The 18,594-nt window shown below is 48.1% G+C and overlaps 1 protein-coding gene across 3 annotated transcripts in view; it reads left to right on the forward strand.

Moving 5' to 3' along the window:
* Window positions 1–11,078, forward strand: part of LOC123137256 (chaperone protein ClpC1, chloroplastic) — a 25,861-nt gene extending 14,783 nt beyond the window's left edge. For all 3 annotated transcript variants that reach the window (XM_044556926.1, XM_044556927.1, XM_044556928.1), the window contains 3 exons: window positions 3,418–3,493; window positions 3,571–3,660; window positions 9,668–11,078. In XM_044556926.1, the coding sequence (XP_044412861.1) occupies window positions 3,418–3,493; window positions 3,571–3,660; window positions 9,668–10,846 (1,345 nt within the window). In that variant the 3' untranslated portion in view covers window positions 10,847–11,078. The remainder of the gene's footprint in view (window positions 1–3,417; window positions 3,494–3,570; window positions 3,661–9,667) is intronic.
* Window positions 11,079–18,594: the final 7,516 nt, after the last annotated feature.

Consider the following 18,594-nt stretch of genomic DNA (forward strand, 5'->3'; position numbering starts at 1 on the left):
GCCGGAGGAGGGAACCGCGGCGCGGCGGGCGCCTGTGGAGCCGGCGGGGGCGGGCCGCCGCGGGAGGTCCCGGCAGCGAGGGCGACGTGGGTCGCCCTAGTTTTCGCCATCTTCATGCGACGTTCCTCCAGACGCAAGTAAGCCACAACCTTGGCAAAGGTTGGCTCCGGGATCAAGGTGAGGTTGGAGGCAGCGTTGCCGAACTCTTCATTGAGCCCGGCGGAGAGGGTGCTGAGGAGGAGATCGTCGGAGATGATTTCGCCGAGATCACGAAGCTCATCTGCAAGTTTCTTGAGACGCATGCAATAGTCATCGACAGAGGAATCAAGTTGATGCGACCCAAAAAACTCTTGTTGAAGAAAAACCCGGCGTTGGAGTTGGTTGTCGGTGAAGAGCCGGTTGAGTTTGGTCCAAACAGCGAGGGCGTCATCCCCGTCGCTGACCACCGTGTGGAAGAGATCCTTGGAGATGGTGAGGTAGAACCACCGGATGAGTGTAGCATCGATGGTCGTCCACTCTACATCACCGAGCATGAGGCTGGAATCCACGGAACCGTCGACGTGATCATGGAGATGATACTCGCGGAACACTAGAGAGAAATAGGTCTTCCAGGCATAGTAGGTGGAGGTGGAGTAGTCAAGGCACACGGGGACACGGCGGTGGATGTCAAGATCGCGGATGAGCACGGGATCGGGGCCGGCGAAGGGGTTGGGGACGACGGAACCGGATGCGGAGGAGGCGGGTGAGGCCATGGCGATGTCGGGTGGGAGAGGGAAGGTGGTGGTGCGGCTGGAGGGGAAGCAGCGGCAGGGAGAAGAAGCGGCGGCGGCGGCGCAGCTAGGGGGCGGCGGCGGCGGTGATGCGGCGGCGGCAGCCTAGGGCGCGGCGGCAGCAGGAGCGGAAGCTGTTTAGGAAGAGGATCGTGTGAGGAAAACTGATACCATATTGTTTGGCAATGCAACTCTCAATTGATTTGGGTGCATACACGCACGTATATATTTACAATGAGCAGCCCACGGCCTCGACTATACATGGTAACTAGGAGGCGGGGCAAGGTAGGAAATGATCCTACATATACATGCGATATACTGCCTATACAAAAGATATTCAACAGAGATCTCTCTCATCTATTCTATGACTAGCTTATATAAAGGGGCAAACAACTCTCTTTCTTGGTGGACACGAAACAGAGTTGTAGTCATGCTACGTCTAGCACGGTTGACATGCCGTAGTGCCGTAGGACTCCATCTGTAGTACAACACTTGTATGGGATTCGGAACACAATAAAAATAACACTCCACCTTGAGACGAAATCCCTTACAATAATCATAGATAGCATCAACTCCTCAATTAAAGTCATCACAAGTAAACCTTGTGCCTGGAAACGTCCATAGGACTAATAAACTTCTCATGAAGTCATATTGAGCAAATCAATCAGTAGGTCGTCCAGAAAACAGCACAACTATCAACAAAGCAGACTAACAAAACTTGGTCTCCCAATAAAAGTCTGAGTCTGTGCCACTGACCTCAAAAACTGAAACTGCTCAATCATCAAATGACATAAGTCATCATATCTCCTGTGGTGCCTGAACGAGCGCATAGCTCATAGTGCAACATCTTGGTGCACATCGCATTGTGAAGAACTCATCTCACGGAATCTGAACGTGCTTCAAAACAGAAAGCACAAACCTCGGCAAACAATACTCAAGCAAGAGCATATGGTACGGATGGCATCGCGTGCACCCAAAAAACTGCCGACTCGTAGTGGTTAATGAAAATCCATGACATGGTCATAAACTGTCCTTGTAGAACAACTGTCGGATGAAGGAACCATCTTAACATGCAACGGAGTTTCAACTCTGCAATAGACCCCTCTTGAAAGAGCAAAGACAACTGAATTGCACTTGAAACTTAACAGCGCTAAATGTTGTAGTATCTAGCAGAAACAAATCAATCTCCTTCTTGCACCTCAACTGATTCTCATCACGAACATGAATATCAAACAAAACCTTCACATGCATAACAGCAAAATACTATGGAGAGAATAGAGTATATGCTGGCTACCAACAGGCTTAATAATTACCTCCTCCATACCCTTTTTTTCTTGATAACTGAATTGTGTTCTTCAAATAACTGCAGCAAATTGCATCCATTATACCGATGGGCCATAATCCCCAAAACTCCACCTTGAAGAAAAACTGAGTGCATCCTGATAATTGGCTTACGCCAACAATGCTCGCATCTCGACTTGCCATAGGGTAAACTTTGTGTCATGATCCAGCAGCGGAACATCGTACTTCATGGATGCCATGAGTAGATTAAATCTGTGTTCACAAAGTAGTACAAGCCCATAGAAAAAATTCTTGACAGAATTAATATGCAGAGCGAAGATAGCACCTGGTAGCCTTCGCGTGGATATAGCAATTGAGGAGAAAAAACAGATTCTAGTACTCAACTGTACTAGCCTTTACGTGAGATGTGTAGTAGTAACAAATCCAAGTAGTGCTCCTGTACTTGGCTTCACGTGGGTACTGGTAGTAGTACTAATGATCCGGTTGAATCAAAGCAGCAGCGATGCCTTGTAATCTCACGTAAGTAGTACTGGACCTCCTCGGGACTTGATCCTGTACGGGAGGCGTGAAGCTGCAGCAACGCGCGGCTCGGCGGATCGGACTGCTCGGTGGATAGCGCACGGCTTTGTAGGGCGACGCAGCAGCGCAGATTGTTTTTCTGTCGGTCTCGTCGGATTAATCGATATGGCTTCGGATCGCCAGTCGCGTCGGCGGCGGTGCACAGGACGCCGTAACCCTAATTCTCTCGTCTCAAAAATCTCGTATATGAAACTTGGCTCTGTATACCACTTGTTAGATAATAACGAGAATAAACGAGACACGAGAGACACAGAATTTTACGTGGAAACCCTTGCGGGAGAAAACCACGGAACGCACGAAGGCGTATCACTATAATTGGGAGGAGTATTACATTACACGAGAGGACAAACCCTCTACGTGCTAATCTGGTGGAGATCTCTCTCATCTATTCTATGACTAGCTAGTACTATATAAAGGGGCAAACAACTCTCTTTCTTGGTGGACACGAAACAGAGTTGTAGTCATGCTACGTCTAGCACGGTTGACATGCCGTAGTGCCGTAGGACTCCATCTGTAGTACAACACTTGTATGGGATTCGGAACACAATAAAAATAACAAATTCCCGATGCAGAAAAGAAATAATGTTAGTGCGAGGTGGATATTGAGGCTGATATTAGGTTCAGCCTAGTGATTACGATGAGATTTGTAGTTTCGTTGTTACAAACTTAGATATATGTTGTCTTCGGGTAGAACTAGAGCTCTACACAGTAGCTACAAACATTCTAATTTTTGATAAGTGTGTAAAGTTTTATTATTGTCATACAGTGATCGTTTCCTGCCTGACAAAGCTATCGACCTGATTGATGAAGCTGGATCACGTGTCAGACTGAGGCATGCTCAGGTATCAGTACACAGCTTATTGTTACCCAGTTTACATACAGTGATGCTTTTCTATCTAAGTACGAAAATGTGTCGCAGCTCCCTGATGAAGCCAAAGAATTGGACAAAGAACTCCGCCAGGTTACCAAGGATAAGAACGAGGCAGTACGTGGCCAAGATTTTGAGAAGGTACCTTTCTTGCAAATGTGCTCTGAGTTAATGTGCTGTCTTTTAAAGAATGAATGTATTAGTAGCAACTCATGTTACTTTTTTTAAGATTTTTTTTGAAGCTTTTATTGCCTCTGGCTTCTGCATCCTTAGATGCATATAGCCAACCTTATTAGTACAATGTTTATCAGAAATAAAAAACTTGATCTCGCCAAAAGGAGGGCAAAATCAAAAACATGGAATAACTACACCTCATGCCAATCAAAACTATCCTAAACATGAAGAGGCCTATCAGTGGCATGGCATCCAAACCGGGACATAAATTCCCTGGTATCTACTCAAGCTTCTTTGCGCCAAGCTCCATCAGCACCTTGTGTTATGCCTTCTGTAATAATGCCGATAACCGCAGCCAACTGGTACATGAGAGTAGCACCTGCATGAAGAAATGCACTTTTTTCTTGTAGAAGACGACATCATTTCTGCATAGCCAGATGGGCCAAAACACTGCTCCTCCCCCAACTAGAATAAGAGATCTTAAAGATTTATCAACCCCCAAAAATATGCGAAATACTATGGGGTGGGGTGATATTAAAGACTAAAAACAAAGCATGCCATGCGATACATGCCAAACAACAATAGAAAAAGAGACGTTGAATGGTTTCTTGTTCATAACCGAAGCTACAACGAGTATCCCCTTGCCACATCTGTTTGACTATATTATCCTTAGTATAATTTCTTGGCAGAGAAACCAAAGTAATACTTTTATCTTCAACGGTAATTTAAGACGCCATAATCTTCTAGACCTAAACCTGGCCTGTATATCCATTAATGCCGAATACATCGAGTGCATGGAAAAAAGGCCAGGAGTATACCAGGAGGGCCCTTGGCACCAAAATTGCCATCCTTCCCAGCATTATCAATGTTGTGCTGATCATTGTCCTTCCTAGGATCCAAAGGTAAGCCATCAGGCTCACCATCATCTGCCTCCATTTCAACTGGACGATCCTCAATATCAAAATTTAAATAATACATGCACCCATCCGACTTAAGCTCAGTATCAGGTGGGATCTTAGATGGGTTTATGCATGAAGCATGTATACGTCAGAATCTTGTGCTTACGTGTGTAGATCATATCCACACACATTGTCTCACCAATTGACAACTCGTGTTACTATACCTCTATTTGAAGCAGTTGATGCTTTTAGAATGAGACCAGGGCGAGGAGCCCCTATGACTTCTAAGAGTATCTCTAACCACACTTTGCCTAATTTGATCCCTTATATGTTCGTGGACGCGTCTGCGTGCAGGAGCCTGTCAGATTTGTGTCGAATATTGTGTACAATGTAGGTTACAATTGGACTCTGAGTTGTATTGTGTTTACAGGGTATGGAGTCGTGTCCTAGTAGGACACTCGTATCCTAGGCCTCTCATATATAGTCAAGCCCCGGGGATGTAGCCATATTGGTGTCGTGCCTCGTGTGATTGCTTGGTCCTCGGATGATTGACTATGCGCCTTGGATTTATTCTAACAAGTGGTATCAGAGCAAGGTTGCGCGAAGTCTGCGGATTGTTGATCTAAGAGGAAGTATCGAGTTTGAGATGCAGCCAGCTACGACGTGGTTCTCGACGGAAGTGGAAGAAGCAATTGGAAGCAGGTAGAAGTTCTCGGCGGCAATGCGACGTATCGCGCAAGCAGTGGTCAAATCGGATGGATCGATCCGATCGAAACCAGGAGCGGCAACAGCGTGCAAGGCGCGAAGGCCCAGCCCATGGTGTAGCGCGGGCTGCAGGTCCGGTAGCGGCCGAGGCAGGAGCAGCAGCGCAGGCGGATGGCAGCCGGCCGGCCCAAGGCACGGGCTGGCGTGAGGCGTGCGGTCGCATGCGAGTGGAGCAGCTGCGTGGTCGCGAGGGCACTGGCAGTTCATGATTTGTGGTGTGCAGGCGTGCGCGTGCGTTGTGCAAGGGTGCTATGCGCCTTCGTTGGTTGTTGCGTTGTGCTATGAGTAGGGAGCCGAAGGAATCAAGACCGAGAGATTTGTTTGGACAAAAAAAATCAGCACTATATGTGGTATTGACATGGCATGGATACCAACACAATAAATAAAGAGTGCTTTGGGGGGTATGGGAGGCAAAGGCTTGGTGCACCCATGGAGGAGACTACCAGGAAAGTGAAAATTTCTTTTGGAAGTGTTGCTAATTGCACACGAGGTTTTACCATGACAATGGTAGATTGGTGATGTGCGTATAAGGCTTGTGGAGTCTCGAGCATATCGTGCAGCCGGACAAGTTCATCTAGGTCGGGCTTGATAGTCTGACGGATCAACTTGGATGTCGGTTGGAACAGAAGATGGTGGCTGGATCAGCAACGATGACATAAGAACGTGATGTTGATGGCGACCGACTTCTGGGGTGTGGAAACACGTGGCACAGGCCTGAGGGCTTGTGTGGTTTCGACAAGACCATGGTGCGAGGTTGATTGAAGACGGTGCACATGAGAGTTTGAAGTCGACGGGGCGCGAGGGTGGAGTGATCATCTACCATGGAGTCATGTTGAAGGTGAAGCTGGATTGAGGGGCTACGGTGTAAGGATCCAGAGAATCGAAGCCTATTTCAGCCGGGAAAAAAGCGAGAGGCATGTAGTTCGGATTGGAGCCTAGTGGTCTGATGGAAGCGTGGAACCCGTCATCGGTCGATGATGATTGGTGGTACTCTGCAGTGGGGGTTGAGTGGTGTGGGTTCGCGACCCTTGATACTCGACCAATACAGCAGAGGCTCGATGCGGTAATAGCGGCGAGGCTTGCTGTATGCACGGGACATGGAGACGGGCCAGGGCTTTGGTGGTCATACATGTGGTGAGACAACTGCGAATTTGACTCGGGATGACTACAACCAGCGGTGAAATTCCTTCAAGTTTCAGACAAGCGGTCAAGGAAGAGCAATGATGTTGAGTTCAGGTAACTCTTATGTGTGACACCCAATATGTGAGTTGTTCACTTTCACGCAGGTCAGTGATCAGTGTGTTATGGTGTTGAACGGACACTCTGGAAGTTGGGAGCGCAAACTAGAGTAAAGTGGAACTTGATTTCGCTCGAGCATTGACTGTGGTCAAGAAAAGAAGGGACTACAAGTTGCAGGTGGAGTCATATGGGGTCTTCGGAGTAGCAGCTGTACTCACGGGATAAGCTCGAGTCCAATGTACATGAAAGTTTGACACATTGACGAATTCATGGTGGTGAAGAATATTCGCCAAGGTGGAGTTTGTTAGAGTTGTGTCGAATATTGTGTACAATGTAGGTCATAGTTGGACTCTGAGTTGTATTGCGTTTACAGGGTATGGAGTCATGTCCTAGTAGGACACTTGTATCCTAGGCCTCTCATATAGTGGGGGTAGACACACGATGTAACCTATGCCAACATAATAGCACAGACACGCAAGGGTAGCCAACGATGTGTGCCGGCGCCCGGGTGGCCAGTGTGCGGTATTGTGACGGTGTGACGGGGAGTAGCGCCCATAGTCAAGCCCCGGGGATGTAGCCATATCAGTGTCGTGTCTCATGTAATTGCTTGGTCCTCGGATGATCGACTATGCGCCTTGGATCTTTTGTAACATAGCCGACAGACCCCCATTTGTCTGCCCAGGCAACCCCACCCTCACATCCAAAACCTCAAATCCATACAAAGGCATGCACATAGATCATTTGGTCAATATAACATACAACCAATTCAACAATCATAGAATTTAGCAATTCAATCCAAGCCAAAATAATCCACGACAAATAAATCCAACAATTCATACATAGGCGACACACGGATGAATCAATCACCTTTATTGCACTCGTTGATCTCCTTCTTTTGGTTGGTGAACCACTTCTTGGCATGGTCATCCATCACGCTACTGTCGGCTAACATGATCCTCGACTCCTCCCTGATCCTCGCGAGCCTTATCTTCTCTCTCAAGCTCAATGGTCTCATATGCCTTGGCCTTCTCAAGCTTCATTTCCTCAAATTTCTCCGTCTTCTCCATCTTCATCCTCTGTCTCGATGATCATCCTATCCTGTACCCTCTCCTAGTCAAACACTATCCTCTCCCTTTGCACATCCAAAAACCTTGTACCTCTCTTCCTTCTCCTCCCTTTCTGGCTGATGGAGCCCCCAAAATTAGCATGGGCGTGAGGAGGCACAAGCAATGGTGCTCCCTGACAAGGTCCACACCATCCTTGATGGCGGACTCTCCAGAAGCAGGGCATTGTGGCCCAGCTTCATCAGGATTGCCGTTGCTGATGGCAATAGAAGGATGGGCATAATGGGATAGAGAGTGATGGAGGTGGGGGCAAATGACCTGGATGCGGGGAGGAAGCGGCGGTGTAGCAGTGGGGTGGTGGAGGCGAAGGCCGGGGGAAAGGGGCGAGAGGAGGAAGAGGAAAGGGGAGACGTGCATGCACTTTCTCTTTCTCTCAGTTGGACCGGTCGCAGGAACAACATGCCAGGCACAAATTACCGATGAATAGGCCCAACCGTCCAGCTAACTTGAATCACCCCTGTCAAAAGGGCCCATGCAATGCCCACAACCTCGATTCACTAGGGAGCCCCGTTCCTAGGGAGCTTATTATCTCTAGTGATTCAAGAAATGAAGCAAACAAGAGAAATGGGCAAACACAACTTACATGGCCTTGGACTCCAATGCCACTTCGGTTCCTATTCACCACTTGAGCAAAGGCACCGCAAAACTTGCTCACAGACTCTTGGATGGTGGTCCGTCTATGTTGGAGAGAGCTCTTATTGTGGTCGGTATGGATTGGATGCGGTTCCATGTAGTGCTTGTGTTCATGGTACCATGCGTGATTTTTTTCCCCAATACTTCGAGCCATTTTGCTCAGTTCCACATATAGGATCCATGCTTGTGGCCAACCAAACTTTACACAACAAGATATCTTCATGGGTTAAGTCGGGTCCTGTCGCGTGAAGTCATCTGGGATGCCCGCCCATTGCGGAGCCAGAATGCCGTACAACGCGGGAGTGGCTGAGGGCATGGGCGTGGCAGAAGGATGTGACGCGACGAACTCCAAGTCGAGGACGTCCTCCGCTGCAGCCTGCTTCTCAGCCTTCTCGCAGGCCCACTGCCGGATAGGCTGGTCCTTGAAGGTGATGGTCTCTGCTTTATTCCCAATGGTCGGGACCTCCACAGACTCGGTCCACCCATCGTCCATGTCAGCGGGCGGACGGTGGAGCGGGCGTTGGGCAACTAGGACGGAGGAGGTCGGTGGCGCGGACGTGGAACAAGATCGGAGAGGGCGACGGTGCGGATGCAGGAAAGGGAGGGCTGACGCAAGGGAGAGGGCGGTCAATTTGGGTGATTTGGGGTGGGTCCGCCCTGTCGGGTCTGACGTGGCGGACGATGCGTCTGGGCGGTTTGAGGTGTGCCGAACAGCCCAAACATATGGGCTGGGTATGGGGCTCCGGCAGGGTTGCGTTTTTCTATCCAGGCAGTGTTTGGGCTGTCCCCCGGGACAAATGTGGCGGAATAGGGGGTCTAGTTGGAGATGCGCTAATTAAGAGAAGGTTTGAGACACATGTTCTCATGAAATTAACCAATGTGGTTAAATCTCATCCACAGGGTTCGAAACTTGTGCCGGTGGGGAGACACCATTGTGCTGGCCAAGAGCCCATCCACGAGGCTTTTGAAAGTGTGCAGTCAAAATTTTCTCTATCAGTCTATTCTTAAACAACTAATAAAATCTATTGAGGTTGCTTAGGTGCAATTTGTATCGTTAGATTTCCTGGAAAATAGTTTCACAATATAATTTCTTAATGTTTATCGACATATTCATACACAAAAAGTGTCAAAGTTGCATGTTGGTGGTTGTGCAAAGTGAAGATCATTTATTTTGGAATGAGAGTACTAATATTGTGCATGGCGAAACCCCTCCCAGATTGGTCATATTTTTTTCCTCTGCTATTGCAGCACTGAAGTGTTACCACTCCCTGGTATTGCCTTTTGATCTTTCCCTACCAACTTATTGTTTGACAGGCTGGGGAACTAAGAGACAGAGAAATGGAACTGAAGGCACAGATTACGGCCATCATTGACAAGAGCAAGGAAATGGTCAAGGCAGAGAGCGAGTCTGGTGAAGTTGGTCCTTTGGTCACGGAGGCAGATATCCAGCATATTGTCTCCTCTTGGACTGGAATACCTGTCGAGAAGGTTTCCGCTGATGAATCTGACCGTCTCCTGAAGATGGAGGAAACACTGCATCAACGTATCATTGGCCAGGACGAGGCTGTGAAAGCTATTAGCCGTGCAATCCGTCGAGCCCGTGTTGGCCTCAAGAACCCAAACAGACCTATTGCTAGTTTTATATTCTCTGGACCAACCGGTGTTGGTAAATCAGAACTTGCTAAAGCTTTGGCATCGTACTACTTTGGCTCTGAGGAAGCCATGATCAGGCTTGATATGAGTGAGTTCATGGAGAGACATACTGTTTCGAAACTAATTGGGTCGCCACCCGGATATGTTGGCTATACTGAGGGTGGTCAATTAACTGAAGCAGTTCGTCGTCGCCCTTACACAGTAGTTCTCTTTGATGAGATCGAAAAGGCACATCCAGACGTCTTCAACATGATGCTTCAAATACTGGAAGATGGAAGATTGACTGACAGCAAGGGGCGGACTGTTGATTTCAAGAATACACTGTTGATCATGACATCTAATGTTGGAAGCAGTGTCATTGAGAAGGGAGGCCGCAAGATCGGATTTGACCTTGACTATGATGAGAAGGACACCAGCTACAACAGGATTAAGAGCCTGGTGACTGAGGAGCTAAAGCAGTACTTCCGGCCTGAGTTCTTGAACAGATTGGATGAGATGATTGTTTTCCGCCAGCTGACAAAGCTGGAGGTGAAGGAAATTGCAGACATTATGCTGAAAGAAGTGTTTGACAGGCTGAAGGTAAAGGAAATCGACCTTCAAGTGACTGAAAGATTCAGAGATAGGGTGGTGGATGACGGCTACAACCCAAGCTACGGTGCCAGGCCACTGCGGCGCGCTATCATGAGGCTGTTGGAAGACAGCCTGGCAGAAAAGATGCTGGCTGGCGAGGTCAAAGAAGGTGATTCCGCTATCGTAGATGTTGATTCAGAAGGCAAAGTTATAGTTCTCAATGGTGGCAGCGGTGTCCTGGAGCCGCTGACACCTATTTTGAGCACCTAATCATGCGGAGCACATGATTACGGAATCCATTGTTTCAGCACAAGCTGTGGCGTGGAGCTGCCACCAATTCTCTTTCATTAGGTGGTGTTGTGTCGTTAGATATTGCTTGCAAGCGAGGCACTAGAAGATTCCTTATAGCTCACCGGCCGCCTAGATTTTCTGTTTTTGCTTTTGAAAGGAATCTGGAGGCTTTATTTTTGGGATGCCGATATATGCCATACGTGTGGCACGAGGACCCCTATGCACCAAGGCGAATACTCAGCGCCGGCGCGCCGGCCGAAAGTTTCGGCCGGTCGCATGCCAGCCGCTGGATTACTTCATTTGTGACGGTTAGATTAGAACCCCCAATCTTTTCCATCCCTGGCTTCGTCTCAGATCTGATCGAGAGATGGAAAACAACTTTGACCTGCTGTAGAGAAACTGCCCCCCGCAGGGCCGTGCCTCGTCTGCAGCGACACACCGTCTCCCCATGGCCGTCGAAGCATCCCCGGCGCCTTCTCGACCGTCGCCGTCATCGACCACACTCACCGTCTCGCCATCCGTTCGTGATCTACACATCAAATCACGCCGTTCGTGGCCCTTGCCGTAGTCGGTTGCAGTATACTTTACACTCGCTGTCGCAGCCCTCCTGTATGTCTCCGGTGCAGCTCGCCAGCGGCACGGTCAATGCGTCCCTCCATTGCAAGCTCCACCTCTCCCCTGGATGCAGCTTCCATGTAGCAAAAAAACATGTCGATGGAAGCTTTTCCGGTTGCCGGTTGAAACAAAATAAAGGCTCCGGCGTTGCCACCGCATAAATTACTCTCGATGCAGCAAAAACATACGCTATTTCCAGCTCAAGGCTTCACGGGTTGTAGCAAAACAATCTCCCGGTTCCAGCTTTGGCGTCGGGCGGTGGCAACAAACATGCTCTGTTGGTTGTAGCAAAATCTCTCGCAGGTAGTAGCAAAAACTGAGGATGGTTGTAACAAAAAAAAGCCACCGCCGTAGTAGGTCGCAGCTCTGCCGTGATGGATGTAGCAAATCCATTGCCGTTAGTAGCAAACTTCATGGATGGTTGCAGCTTCTGGCTCAGCTGGTTGCAGCTCCCACGGGTGGATGTTCGTTCGTCCGAGGGGAGCTAGATGGTTGGAGGAAGCGGATTCAATGGCGGTGATGCGGGGGCGCGCGGGAGGAGCACGAGCGAGCAGCGCGCGGCCGGTAGCATGCAGCCTGTGCTATTCCATGGCGTAAAAGGTTGGGGAGCAGAAAAAGAGAGGAAGAAGACGGAGGTTGCGGGGGAAAGGGATGTGGGGTGGGGCCACCAGGAAACGTGCGTCCTCGGAAACCGCAGAGATCGAGCGAAACAATCGAACGCGCAGTGCGCGTCCGGCGCTAACGCTTCGGCCGGTGCGCCGGGGCTAAAAATTTCCCATTCACCAAACACCCCCATCAGTTTACATTGCGCCATGTCACCGCGTGTATGTACAAATGACGAAACTGATGATGTCAGTGAAAATCTTTTGGAATGACAGAACTGATGGGATTTTTTTGAGTTTTGAGTTTTTTAATCTTTTGAATGAAAAGTCTGATTGAAAAACCATTTTCAACACTAAATCCGTCGCGACGAGATCTTTAAAACTAGATATGCTTTGATGATTTTTTGGGGTTGAAAGTTGCCATGTCCATTGCACATGTTGTCATGGTGTTTTCAATTAATTTTTTATTCTACATTTGAAGTAAATTTTGACATGTTATAGAAAAGGGAATTAAGAAACTGAACTTGTGATGATGAATTACTAAAATTTGTCATGATCCATAAAATAATTTTGACATGGTTCACAACTAAAAAGAAATTCGTTGTCAATTACTTCAAAAATGCAAGATCGATGACTCAAATTTGCCATGTACCAGAAACTAAAATTGCTATGATGAATTACTAAAATTTACCATGATACATGCACTAAAATTTGCCATGGTTCATACAAAAATAGTTTTCATGGTCAAAATACTAGAATTGACATGGTGAAAATACTAAAATTGCCATGATCTATAAACTAAATTTATCATAATGAATTACTAAAAAATCATCATGATCCATGAATTAAATTTGCCGTGGTTAATTACTAAAAATTGTCATGGTTAATTAATAAAATTTGTAGTGAAAGTAGTTGAAATACAATGGTAATTTTACATCTATAAAAAAATAGATGAAACATATCATGACAGTTTTAGTGTAAACACTAGCAACTTCAATGTAACATCATGACAACTTTTGATAAAAAAAATCGTTGAAACATATCAATATGCTATCTAGTTTTGAAGATCTCGTTGAGACGGATTTATTGATGAGAATGGATGTTTAACCGGATTTTTTATTTAAGAGATAAAATATTTCTAAATCCAGAAAACCTTTGACGTCATCTGTTTGATGTGGTAAAATGGATGATAATGAAAACGTTTGGACCATGTTACTTCATGCCATATGTGTGATACTTATCATTTGGGTATTTTTGTGGCAACTACTGAGCTATCTTCATGTTTGAGTTTCTTCCAGCAAAGATTTTTTTTAAACGGAGGCAAAAGCTTTGCCTCATCTCATTAATAAAGAAGAAGATAGTAACCAGGTCTCAAGAGGGTCATTACTCCTCCACAAATGAAAAAAACAGAGCTACTCTGGTGGCATCAATGATCTCAAGTGTTTAGCCCCGGCCAAGACCCATGCCTGCGAACACGATTGTTGGCATAGGAAATTTCTTCTGGAACACCCTCGCATTTCGCTCTTTCCAAAGCTCCCAGGATACAAGCGATATAAGTGAGGATACGACTTTTCTCCGGTGCCCACGCTCGAGCACAGTCCTAGCCCACCACTCCTGGACCGTTGGGATCCTTGCCCAAGCGATAGTGTCCAGCTCAGGTGCATCCAACCAGCATCTCATCGCGTTCCATATGCGGGTGGAGTATCTGCACTTGAACAGTAAATGCGCCGCCGTCTCAGGCTCCCTCTTGCATAGTTGGCATAAATTGCAATTCGGCCATCCTCGTCGCTGCAAATGGTCAGCCGTCCACACTCTATCCTTGATAACAAGCCACGCAAAGAACTTACACTTTGAAGGCGCCCAGTTCCCCCAAACCACCTTTGTCATGTTGGTTGCCACTGCTCCGGCAAACTGCGCCTTGTAAGCCGAGGTGGATGAGTATTTGCCGTTTGCCGTGAGGTTCCATTTGATGTCATAAGGCCGATCAACCTGAAGGCGTACCCTGCTTATCTTCTCCCAGAGTTCGCAAAATTCTCGAATATGCTGGACCGTTAGTCCAGCCTCCATATTAATCCACTGTATCCATCTGTGATCTAGCATGGCCTGTTGCACGGACTTGCTCCTATTTGAAGATATCGCAAAGATGGTGGGCGCAACATCCTTGGGCTTTTTTTGCTTTGAGCCATGGGAAGTGCCAGAAGCGTGTCGTTCGCCCGTCTCCCAAGGTGATAGTGGTAGCAGCGTAGAAAAGCTCTATGTCCATGGAATCACATGGGTTTCCCACGCCCACCCATGCTCTACTGGGCTCCTTCCATTCATACCACAACCATCTCAGTCGCAAAGCTCTCGCATACATGTGAAGGTCTAGAACACCCAATCCGCCTAGCTTCTTTGGTCTGCAAACTGTCTTCCAATTAACCTTACACTGACCACGGGAGACCTTTTCCGCTCCAGCCCAAAGGAATGCCCTCTCAATCTTGTTGAGGGCATGCAACGTGCTATCTGGAAGCCTAATTGCCGTAGCATGGAAGGTTGCCTGGGCGGTGCTCACCGATTTGACCAGCTCGGTGCGCCCAGCCACTATAATGAAACGGCCCAACCAGGGTACCGGCTTCCCCGCGGCTTTGTCCACTAGGTGTTGTAGATCAATTTTGTTTAGCCGGTGAACTGACAGAGGTAGGCCAAGGTAGCACATGGGGAAGTTTGCACGAGTCGCCGGAAGGTACTCAAGAATGTCAAGGTCTATCCCGTTGCAGCTAATAGGTGTGACAGAGCTCTTCTCAAGGTTTGTTACTAGGCCCGTGACATCGCCGAACTTCGACAGTATCGAGGTTAGCTGCTGAATGTCCTCCTTCCAGCAAAGATGTAGGTACATCTGTAATGCTGTAAAGGACTTGACTTCTACATGAGCCCTCTCATGGGCGAATGACTAGAAAATGATAAATAACGATGTCTGTTAACGCATGTAGTGTAGCAGCGTGCACCATATATGATGGCTGGCCTGCGTTACGCGGCCGGCAAGCCCACTTTTGCAGCATGACGCTTGTTGTAGAAACTTCGACAGCCTGCTGACCCCTTGTAGCACCTTGCATGTTGCGAACCTCTTTGCAACACAGCGCATGTTGTGAAGCCCTCTTGCAGCAGGAGGCCAGTCGCAGAACTCCGGCGACCGCCCCTTAAGATCAAAACACTTGCAACAATAGCAGGACATCCTTGTAAATGTGAAAAAAGACATCAGTGGTGTTATGACCGGCCGGACCTACAGCCGTAGGAGGCCCACCGGGCAAGCTTAGCCCACAAGTTATCTTAGTTTCATTTCACGTTATGGTTATATAAACAGATTGTAAGACTATTTTGAGATTTAAGCAATAAGACTATTCTATTGCCCGGCTCCTTTGGGAGCCGGAAACCCTAAACTCTAGCTGCCACTTGCCCTCGCCGCCGCCGCCGCCATCGCAAGGACGGAGCCTCGTCGCCGGCCGCCGCGCTCCAGCCCACGCCCACCTCCTTCCTTTCCATACCACCTACGTCCCAGACCCGGTAGGGCTCTAGGTTCTACTAATTTGGTATCCAGAGACTCCGGTTCGATCATGTCTTCCCCATCACCCATGCCGCCGCTACCCTCCGGCACCACCGCCTCGCTGTCCGCCCCCCATGACCACCGACGGGGCCCCGAAGCTGTCGGGGCCAAGCACCATCGCGGGGGCCCCAACGTCGCTGGCCCCAACACCGCCGGCCCCCGTAACCCCCGCGCCACCGCCGATCGCCGTCTTCGCGCCGGAGCAGATGACCACTGTTGGGGAACGTAGCAGAAATTCAAAATTTTCTTACGTGTCACCAAGATCTATCTATGGAGAAACCAGTTACGAGTAGAAGGAGAGTGCATCTACATACCCTTGTAGATCGCTAAGCGGAAGCGTTCAAGTGAACGGGGTTGATGGAGTCGTACTCGTCGTGATTCAAATCACCGATGATCAAGTGCCGAACGCACGGCACCTCCGCGTTCAACACACGTACAGCCCGGTGACGTCTCCCACGCCTTGATCCAGCAAGGAGAGAGGGAGAGGTTGAGGAAGACTCCATCCAGCAGCAGCACAACGGCGTGGTGGTAGTGGAGGAGCGTGGCAATCCCGCAGGGCTTCGCCAAGCACCATGGAAGAGGAGGAGTAGGGAGAGAGGTAGGGCTGCACCAAGAGGGAGAGAACTCATGTGTATGGCAGCCCCAAACCTCAACTATATATAGGGCGAAGGGGGGGCTGCGCCCCCTTTAGGGTTTCCCACCCCCAAGGGGTGCGGCCAGCCCTAGATGGCAAAGGGGGTGGCGGCCAAGAGTGTAGAGGAGAGGGAGGCGCACCAATATGGGCCTTAAGGCCCATCTGGACTAGGGTTTGCCCCCTCCCACTCTCCCTTGCGCCTTGGCCCCCTTGTGGGGGGCGCACCAGCCCTCCTAGGGGCTGGTCCCCTCCCACACCTGGCCCACGCAACCTTCTGGGGCAGGTGGCCCCACTTTGTGGACCCCCGGGACCCTCCCGGTGGTCCCGGTACATTACCGATATCGCCCGAAACTTTTCCGGTGACCAAAACAGGACTTTCCATATATAAATCTTTACCTCCGGACCATTCTGGAACTCCTCGTGACGTCCGGGATCTCATTCAGGACTCTGAACAACATTCGGTAACCACATACAAGCTTCTTTTATAACCCTAGCGTCATCGAACCTTAAGTGTGTAGACCCTACGGGTTCGGGAGACATGCAGACATGACCGAGACGTTCTCTGGTCAATAACCAACAGCGGGATCTGGATACCCATGATGGCTCCCACATGCTCCACGATGATCTCATCGGATGAACCACGATGTCAAGGACTTAATCAATCCCGTATTCAATTCCCTTTGTCTATCGGTATGTTACTTGCCTGAGATTCGATCGTCGGTATCCAATACCTTGTTCAATCTCGTTACCGGCAAGTCACTTTACTCGTTCCGTAACACATCATCCCGTGATCAACTCCTTGGTCACATTGCGCATGTGATGATGTCCTACCGAGTGGGCCCAGAGATACCTCTCCGTTTACACGGAGTGACAAATCCAAGTCTCGATCCGCATAAAACAATAGATACTTTCGGAGATACCTGTAGTGCACCTTTATAGTCACCCAGTTACGTTGTGACGTTTGATACACCCAAAGCACTCCTACGGTATCCAGGAGTTACACGCTCTCATGGTCAAAGGAAGAGATACTTGACATTGGCAAAGCTCTAGCAAACGAACTACACGACCTTTTGTGCTAGGCTTAGGATTGGGTCTTGTCCATCACATCATTCTCCTAATGATGTGATCCCGTTATCAACGACATCCAATATCCATAGCCAGGAAACCATGACTATCTGTTGATCACAACGAGCTAGTCAACTAGAGGCTCACTAGGGACATATCGTGGTCTATGTATTCACACGTGTATTACGATTTCCGGATAATACAGTTATAGCATGAATAAAAGACTATTATCATGAACAGAGAAATATAATAATAATACTTTTATTATTGCCTCTAGGGCATATTTCCAACAGTCTCCCACTTGCACTAGAGTCAATAATCTAGTTCACATCGCCATGTGATTAACACTCACAGGTCACATCGCCATGTGACTAATACCCAAGAGTTTACTAGAGTCAGTAGTCTAGTTCACATCACTATGTGATTAACACTCAATGAGTTTTATGTTTGATCATGTTGCTTGTGAGAGAGGTTTTAGTCAACGGGTCTGAACCTTTCAGATCCGTGTGCGCTTTACAAATCTCTATGTCATCTCCTAGATGCAGCTATCACGCTCTATTTGGAGCTGTTCCAAATAACTGTTCTACTTGGAGCTATTCTAAATTGTTGCTCCATTATATGTATCCGGTATCTCTACTTAGAGCTATCTGGATAGGTGTTAAGCTTGCATCGACGTAACCTTTACGACGAACTCTTTACCACCTCCATAATCGAGAAAATTCCTTAGTCCACTAGTTACTAAGGATAACTTTGACCGTTGTCCTATGATCCATTCATGGATCACTCTTGTACCCCTTGACTGACTCATGGCAAGGCACACTTTCGGTGCGGTACACAGCATAGCATACTGTAGAGCCTACGTCTAAAGCATAGGGGACGACCTTCGTCCTTTCTCTCTTTTCTGCCGTGGTCGAGCTTTAAGTCTTAACTTCGTACCTTACAACTCAGGCAAGAACTCCTTCTTTGACTGGTCCATCTTGAACACCTTCAAGATCATGTCAAGGTATGTGCTCATTTGAAAGTATTATTAAGCATTTTGATCTATCCTTATAGATCTTGATGCTCAATGTTCAAGTAGCTTAATCCAGGTTTTCTATTGAAAAACACCTTTCAAATAACCCTATATGCTTTCTAGAAATTCTACATCATCTCTGATCATCAATATGTCAACAACATATACTCATCAGAAATTCTATAGTGCTCCCACTCACTTCTTTGGAAATACAAGTTT

The sequence above is a fragment of the Triticum aestivum genome, chromosome 6B, assembly GCF_018294505.1.
Source record: "Triticum aestivum cultivar Chinese Spring chromosome 6B, IWGSC CS RefSeq v2.1, whole genome shotgun sequence".
In the NCBI taxonomy this organism is placed as follows: domain Eukaryota; kingdom Viridiplantae; phylum Streptophyta; class Magnoliopsida; order Poales; family Poaceae; genus Triticum; species Triticum aestivum.